The 8,857-nt window shown below is 39.9% G+C and overlaps 1 protein-coding gene across 1 annotated transcript; it reads left to right on the top strand.

The window, feature by feature from the left end:
• The first annotated feature begins 340 nt into the window (after positions 1 to 340).
• Positions 341 to 5,893, top strand: LOC139578991 (probable E3 ubiquitin-protein ligase HERC3). The gene is made up of 15 exons (XM_071407161.1): positions 341 to 466; positions 574 to 633; positions 754 to 859; positions 959 to 1,151; positions 1,461 to 1,615; positions 1,875 to 1,997; positions 2,302 to 2,400; positions 2,771 to 2,938; positions 3,020 to 3,160; positions 3,481 to 3,647; positions 3,924 to 3,987; positions 4,471 to 4,541; positions 4,786 to 4,969; positions 5,274 to 5,376; positions 5,491 to 5,893. The coding sequence occupies exons 2-15, from the start codon at positions 587 to 589 to the stop codon at positions 5,697 to 5,699; spliced, it is 1,830 nt and encodes a 609-aa protein (XP_071263262.1). The 5' UTR covers positions 341 to 466; positions 574 to 586; the 3' UTR covers positions 5,700 to 5,893.
• Positions 5,894 to 8,857: the final 2,964 nt, after the last annotated feature.

Here is an 8,857-nt window from a genome sequence, read left to right as displayed (position 1 = left end):
TTCTCCTTCACATGTCCACCTGAAAAGTTGTCTTCAGTGACACACTGGACGATGTAGGGCTGTCCCGAGCCATACCATTAACCAGCATCAAAGAGGACATTTCCATGGGCTTGGCGGCAAAGCAGCTGGAAGAGTGGGCCACATTCAACAACATGCTCCTGAATGGGAAAAAGTCTGTGGAAATTCTGATATATTATTCTGGAGACCATCCACAACCCGCACCACTAATCCTAGAAGGACAGTAAGTACCAGTGGTAACAACAACTAAGTATATTGGTTTTCATCTAGACTCTAACCTCAGAGACCCAGACAGTTGCATCACATTGTCATCTTCCCAGGAGTCTGAAGAAAGGTCTAACAATCTCAGGTCAAGTGTGGGCAAAGTGAAACAACAAGCTATAGATGAAGAAATCATTGACAAATGGATCTCAGAATGTGATTCAAAGTCTTGGAAAAAAGGACAGAAGTAAGTATGATATAAGTAACTATAATTTAGCGCTGTTGTTATTTCCTTATTTTCTTTATGTACGGTCACATACTGAACTGAAAGATTACTCAAACTTGTAATTGCAGGGAAATCACAAAAATGTTTTCTTCTGCATCATGTTTAAATGGGAGCTTTCTTGATAAAAGGTAACAGTATTTAATATTGGTTCAAATACATGATTGTCTTATGTTTGAAATATTACATTATCAAAGAATATTGATTTAAATATGCCATAAATATTGACAATTATTTCTTGCTTTTATTAGTTGTGACAAACATTACCAAACCTCACCAAAACAGTCTGGTCTGGATTTTTCACTCGTCCAAGGCGCATTCCGGAAGCTGGCGAAAAAGGACAAAGTTTTGACTGAGGTATTTTGTGAATATATTTATAAATTGATATGTAATCGATCCTATTCTGACATGTATCTTGAACGAGGGACGATTCACACACCTCTTTCATTGCACTAGGTTGAAGCTGTTGTCCAGCACACACTGCTTCCCTCTCTGTATGAGGAGCCCATTGGAGTGGAGGGCTTGAGGGTCTACCTGGTTCTCCCTGAGCTCCTCAGGGTCCTTCACAAACAGCACAGAAGGACAGATCTCACCGAAGCCGTTGCTGCTGCTATCCTCAGACTGCACCCCGACAAGCTGCAGGTCCTCGGTAATGTTGCCGTCCATTTCAAATGTTTAAAGTGTGTCACCCCAAATTCAACTAATCAACAATAACGTAGTCATAAATCTGTTTGTGCTGTAGAGAACTTATTTTGTCCTTGTTCATTCGCTGTCTGGCAGATTTAGACTAGGCTAAATTTACAAAACCATTGATAATTTGAATCGAGTGTGGTAGTGCTGTGCTAAAACAAAACATGTGCACATTGGGGGTGCCCCTGGAATGATTGTGAAGTAGATCAAATTCTATACCCCCACGAATGGTTTGAGAAAGTGATCTGTGTGTTATCATGTCCTGTAGGTGACTGCTGGTCCTCATTGAAGCCGTCTGTCATGACCAAGCACATTGGGGTGTGGAAGAAGGCCCTGTCGGGGATTCTGAGGAGTGAACATATTCTACGCACTCGTGACCCTGGGATCAATCACCTGCTCCAGGTCCTCGGCCATCTCCACAGAGTCAGTGTCCATGCTTCTCTGCTCGTACTGTCAATCCATTTATAATGCTGTTTTCCCATGTTGACCAGTCAACTTCGAGGACCAATCTGGTGCCAGGGTGGCAGTTATTTCAATGCAACCTATTTAGAATCGATGAGACCGTAACTGAGATTTGATGAAATAATATTTTGCTGACACACATGTAAAATATTTAGCTAATACTTGCAAATAATTGTTTATTTATTATCAATGCATTTTACTTTTCTATATTATTTCAAAGGCAAACCAGAAATCTGTAGAGACCCAGACAGTTCCAGACAGTACCTTTTGTATGGAGGAGGTTCACTTCAAACTCATATTTCTAGAGGAGGACGTAAAGCTTTGGCGTTTATGGTCAAAGCAGGTAAGAAAAGTTATTTAGTCTCAGTCACCGATTGCTAACCATACTAGTTGTTGTCAGTCTTGAGGTGTTTTGATGTTCGTTGTTTGGGTCTTAGAAAGTGTCCTGGCTGCATCTCAATAGAGGCTTTAGATTTCCTCTACCTGAAATGGTCTGGAAAGAGAGAGTGAAGGAAACATTTTGTTTTCCTACTGGAGAATCTTTCTCACCTACTAAAGTTCCTTCTTATCAGTGCAGATTAACATAATTAGACAAAGAAGCTCCTTAATTGAGATGCATTGTATGTTTTCTTTTGCATCACTTTCAGGATGTGGATCAGACACCTGCCATCTTTTGTCGTTACCCATTCTTGATGAATCTGCAGAGCAAGATAAACGTTTTTAACATCAACGCCGCACTCACACAGGTAATGAATCTTGCTTCTCAATATATAGTATTATAATATACAGCAGATACTATAAATCAGGGTGGCTAAACCCCCTACTAGAGACCAACTGACTGTGTATGCAGGTTTTTGCTCTTGCCCTGCTCTAACACACCTTGTTCTACTAATCAACTGCTCACCAGGATCTTGATTAGCAGAATCAGGTGTGTTAGAACAGGGCTGGAGCAAAAGCCTGCATTCCAAGTAGCTCTAGAATATTCACCATCACTACTGAAGAAACCAGACATATTTCTTAACCTTTTTGATGGAAGAAACTGGTTGAAATAATACCTGTCTTGTATACTAGAAAAGCACTAACTGAGGACTTAATATTGTACTGTATGCATTGCAGAATCCACCTAACAATCGTCAAAGGACTGGCATGGGGCCTTTTGACATGTTCCTCATGGCGGCGCCTGCTCCGTTCTTTGAGCTGAGGCTGAATAGAGCATCACTCATCGAAGACACTTTCCATCAACTGAGTGTAGCATGTCCCAGTACCTTCAAGAGGTCCCTTGTGGTAAGTCCATATTTTTTAATATGATGAGACAATGTTTTGAACAGAGAAGGGCTATGCCAAAATGTACTGCTTACCTCTCAGGTGTATTTTGACGAGGATGCGAAGCTGACAGATGTCTACAAAAGGGACTTCTTCCTCCATTTGTTTAAAAAGCTGTTGGTCCCTGAGTTTGGGATGTTCATGTACCACGACACCGAGACGCTGGCCTGGTTCCCTGCAATGGTGAGGCACGTTTAGGGAAATCACACATGGATTATGAGGTTTTCCGCACCTCAACACATTATAGAAATAAAATATTGATAATTATTGTACTTTCAAATAGCTTCAAATGTCCTGGTAGTGAAACACTGTAATGATATGTTTCTAGAGAGGAACTACTATAGTATTACTACTGTATTACTAGCCTACTACTGTATTATAGAAACCACACTACCTTCCCTTTACTGTATATGAATCATTTTCCCCAGGTTAACAACAGCATGTCCGATACTTTCACTCATGGCTTATTTCTTGTCTCTTGTCCAACACATCCTCACTAACAGCCTAGAGTGGAGGAGAAGCGTTATTTCCTGTTTGGGGTTCTGTGTGGGATGGCCCTGTATAACAACAACATGGTGCACCTCCCCTTCCCCATGGCCTTCTTCAAGAAGCTGGTGAACATCAAGCCCTCTTTAGAGGACCTGAGAGAGTTTAGCCCCATTGAAGCAAAGTAAGTTCAGACCATAATATATTGTTATCCCTCAGTCATTAATGTATTACAGTACAGGCAGGTGTATTTGTTATAAGGACACCAAGGACAGATTAAGAAATTGCATCTCAATGCATTTTATGGCATCTCAGGGGCAGGGCACTTGCTCTGTGTGGATAAGCAATTATTCATTATTTGGATAAATAGTTTTTCACTTATGAAAGCATCATGATTTATTGATTGCCAATTTATAATTGTCACATCTATTGTCACATCTTGTTTTCAATGCTTTTGAAGGGGTTTGCAGAACATCTTGGATTGCCCTGATGATGATGTTGAAAACATGGACAGGACTTTCTCAGTATGTATTGCATTCAAACAGTTTGATCGATGAACAAATAAAATGTAACATAATACAGATGTAGGATTTTTATTTGATCACTCTTTTGTTGCTGACCATTTTCCCACACTGCAAGAAATGCAAACGTGTAGTGTATTCAAGGTTTTAAAAGGCTTCTAAAGTTAGTAATTTACACTTTAAAATGACAGACTTGATTTGCCCTTACGAAAAATCTATCAACCCCTACAAAAAATGTCCATTAATTATAATACACATAATTCACATTTCCAGTTGCTGCAGGATTATTTTCCTGCTGTATCAAATTGGCTCAAATTAAAATCCTACATTGAAGTGAAGTGGTATGAATTACTGAACATAAGATCAATTATATTATTTTAGTGTGTATGTCTCTCGCAGGTCACTCCCATCTATTTGTCCATACCCTCAGTCTGCAGTGTTATCATTGTTCATTTACCTCACTATTTTCATTACTCACTATTATAGGTGATGTGGGGTGATGTAGCGGTGGAACTTGATCCCAAAGAAACTGGAAAACTTGTCACAAGTGCTAATAAGTAAGATTATAGCATTATTTACAACTGACAAAATACAAGGTTTACAGTATGACACTCCATTGCTACAGCTACCAGGATTGGTGTCAATTCCATTTCGGCAATATCATCTCACGTTGAAATGTAATTGTATGAATGGAGAAATCATAATGGAAAGTAAATGATGCTTCTCATTCCTTGAATTGACTCCACCTATACTAGCTACAACTCAATGGATATCTGACTCTGTCTGTCATTCTTTTGACAGGAAGGAGTTTGTTGACACCTATGTGAACTACATCTTCAACCAGTCAGTAGAGGTGGTGTTTGAAGAGTTCAGGAAAGGCTTCTTCAAGGTGTGTGACATGGACGTGGTGGAGTTCTTCCAGCCAGAGGAACTGAGGGGAGTGATGGTGGGGAAGGAGAATTTCGACTGGGAGACGCTGAAACAGGTCAGAACCATGTTTTGTTACTACATGACTGAAGCTCAATCCCAAATCTACCCCGTTTCAGTTATCTACATCTGAGAGCATTAGACAAGTTAAACATATAATATATGCAGAAATGTCACGTAGCCTATCGGAGGGCAAGATGGAGCCTAAAAAACAAGTGTCCTGGGGTTGATTTGGGATTCATGGTGAACATGTTCTGAAACCTAGCTAAAATGTTGTTTTGATACATTGATTTGACAAGCAGTTTGAATGGTGTCAAGTGTCTATTGCTTCAACATATTGAGGGCATTTCCCCCCAAACTAGAACACTGTGTATGAAGGAGAGTACCATGCTGGGCATCCCAACATCGTCACATTCTGGGAGGTGTTTGAGGAACTGACAGAGGATCAAAAGAAAGCATTCCTGTGTAAGTATGGAACATTTTCATTGTAACAGATGAACCAATAACGTGGGCTACTGAGAATAAAGTTCTGTTCTGTCATTCACTGCCCTCTCCCTTTTACCACCTTTGCCCCTTCAGTGTTCCTGACTGGCTGTGATCGTGTGCCCATCCTGGGTATGAACCAGATCAGGATGAGGGTCCAAACCCTTCTCAACTCCTCCCAACAGCATTTCCCAGAGGCGCTGACCTGTCACTCTCTGTTGCAGCTGCCCATCTACCCCTCCAAAGAGACACTACAGAGCAGGCTTATAGGGGCTGTTGGCCACAACAGGGGCTTCTGGAATTAATAATGGGTGTATAATGTTGCTGCTGTATATACTCCTCTCCTGTGTTCATCTTTTCATTGTTCCATAGATGGGTTTAAGATTTGGATTGTTTTAATGTAGGGTTGTATTTCAAATCCTAACTTGAGATCTGTGCGGTACTATGACATTATCATATTGCATTCACCAAATTTTATTAAAACATTTATAAATCAAAAGGTACAGCATGGTTTGTGCCTGCACATTAAACAACACATTAACAAAAATGATAACAACCAAGATACAAGGAAATCCCAAAGTATTTGAAATAATCTAATTGTTAAAAGGAAGCATATCAGGTTTTCAGTTGAACACAAGAACCATTCATTTTCAAGACCCACCAAATGGTTCATTACAGAAATCAATGAGAGCATAATATCCCTGCAGTTAGGTACAGATCATTTGGCACCCATCCTTCTCAACCATGTTCCCCAATTCACAATATAGGTCAGGATTTAACTCAAGGCGCTCTATAGCGCAGCGCACTATAAGATACTTTTAAAGGTAATTTACACTTGAGCAGACATGCCAGCGTTACCATGAATGTGATCTCAGTGAACAATGGAGAAAGTGCCTTTAAAAGGCGTATTTTGGGTTGTATAGTGCCTTGACATAAAAATAAAACCTCCAGGCTCATGATTTGAGCACCACTGACCTCAACTTATATTTAGAGTACTACTCAAGTTCATAGCTCTTCTAAATGAGTAATTTTCCTTCGTGAACTTGACTCCATTCCCAAAAAGACATACATACTGTGCAAATGACGCATACTTAATTCCCTTTGAATGGAGACGCTCGTGTGAACAAAGTCATATCTGGTTTTAAGACACTATATAGAGGTCATGTTAAAGGTACAGTCACCCGTGGTTAAATTACGAACATTACTCTTTGATTTTTAAAAGATCAGTGCAAAATAGATCACTTCCAGATCAGTGGAGGCTGCTGAGGGGAGGACGGCTCATAATATTGGGTGGAACGGAGTGTTTGGTGTATTTCATACCATTCCACTGATTCCGCTCCATCCATTACCACAAGCTCATCCTCCCCAATTAAGGTGCCACCTATCTGTTCCAGATAAATACAGTAAGTATATTTTTGATCAGCGCTCATCATAAGAGATCTTTAGGTAACAGCCCCCTCTGGTGTTTGTGGTCAGACTTAACAATGGCGTTCAGGAACGAGGTGTTGGTGAACTCCATGGTACAGGGCCTGGGGGTGCATGGGTCCCCCTCCAGCTCCAGAGAACAGAGTGAATGGAATGGCATCAAACACATGGAAACCATGTGGTTGTTGTATTTGATACCATTCCACAAATTCCGCTCCAGCCATTAAAACTTCTACTTGCACACCATCCCGGATCCGGGAGCACCCCCATCAGTAAAAAAGCTGACTAGCATAGCCTAGCATAGCGTCACAAGTAAATACTAGCATCTAAATATCATTAAATCACAAGTCCAAGACACCAGATGAAAGATACACATCTTGTGAATCCAGCCAATATTTCAGATTTTTTAAGTGTTTTACAGCGAAAACACAATATAGCATTATATTAGCTTACTACAATAGCGAACCACACAACAGCATTGATTCAAGCCAACAATAGGGATAACGAATAAACCAGCAAAAGATATACATTCTTTCACTAACCTTCTCAAAATTCATCAGATGACAGTCCTATAACATCATATTACACAATACATATAGAGTTTGTTCGAAAATGTGCATATTTAGCGGCACAAATCGTGGTTATACAATGAGAATAGTAGCCAAGCTGCCAACAATATGTCGGGAGAAATCTTGGGAGAGGCACCTAATCTAATCAGTAACTAATCATAAACTTGACTAAAAAATACAGGTTGGACAGCAAATGAAAGATACATTAGTTCTTAATGCAACCGCTGTGTTAGATTTTTAAAATTAACGTTACTACGACATACAGCGTGCGTTAAAGCGAGACCGCACCGAAATTAATGGCGGAATAGGAGTTTTACATTTTTCAACAGAACAACGAATTAACATCATAAATAGTTCTTACTTTTTGATGAGCTCCCATCAGAATCTTGGGCAAGTTGTCCTTTGTCCAAAATAATCGTTGCTCGGTTGTAGATTGTCGCCTTCAACTTTGGAATTAGCTGTAAACATTAGCCATGTGGCGAAGACATGCCCAACTCACTATTGCGCAGCACAAAGAAAATTCCGAAAATCGCAATATACTCACATAAACTGATATAACTCGGTTTAAAATAACTACGTTATGATGTTTCTAACACCTATATCGAATAAAATCAGAGCCGGATATATCTAAGGGCTATAACGGGAGCTTTCTAGAACGCCATCCTGAGGTCTGTCTTGCGTCATGGCGAACGAAGGAAAGAGAGGACCCCACGTTCCGAGCCTATTTATAAGGCCTCAGATCTGCCTAGCAACTCCATTCCAATTCTCACTATTTGCTGACATCCAGGGGAAGGCGTATGCAGTGCATCTCAACCAATAGAAGACAGGCAAATTAATAAACCGACCTCAGAACAGCCTGCATGATTTCAGACTTCTCACTTCCTCACAGGAAATTTGCTCCAACTCGAGTTATGTTTTACTCACAGATATAATTCAAACGGTTTTAGAAACTAGAGAGTGTTTTCTATCCAATAGTAATAATAATATGCATATTGTACGAGCAAGAATTGAGTACGAGGCAGTTTAATTTGGGAACTAATTTTTTACAAAGTGCAAACAGCACCCCCTATTGAGAAAAGGTTTTAACATGAGCCTGTCCTCCCCAATTAAGGATCCACCAACCTCCTGTGTTGCGTTTATATTTTTGTTCAGTAATAGATGAGCTGGTTAAGAAGCTAAGATTTTTCTACAGAAACAGACCGTTCCTTTCTCTAAGCAGTAGGAAGCAGATTATTCAGTCAACCTTTTGATCTGTTCTTGATAATAGTGATATTAGTTATCAGCTGCTGCTACTCTTAAACCTTTGGATGCCATCTCCCATAGTGCCCTTCGTTTTGTTACAGATGACAGTATTGATACTCATCACTGCATCCTGTATCAAAAGGTTAATGTATATCTATATATTCGTTTGTGTATAAAGTATATATTTATATTTATGTTGTATATACAGGGCACAAGTATCTCAGTAA

This window comes from Salvelinus alpinus, chromosome 6, assembly GCF_045679555.1.
Source record: "Salvelinus alpinus chromosome 6, SLU_Salpinus.1, whole genome shotgun sequence".
NCBI lineage: Eukaryota > Metazoa > Chordata > Actinopteri > Salmoniformes > Salmonidae > Salvelinus > Salvelinus alpinus.
The sequence above is the reverse complement of the archived record's forward strand: the minus strand, read 5'-3'. Positions and strand labels throughout refer to the sequence as shown.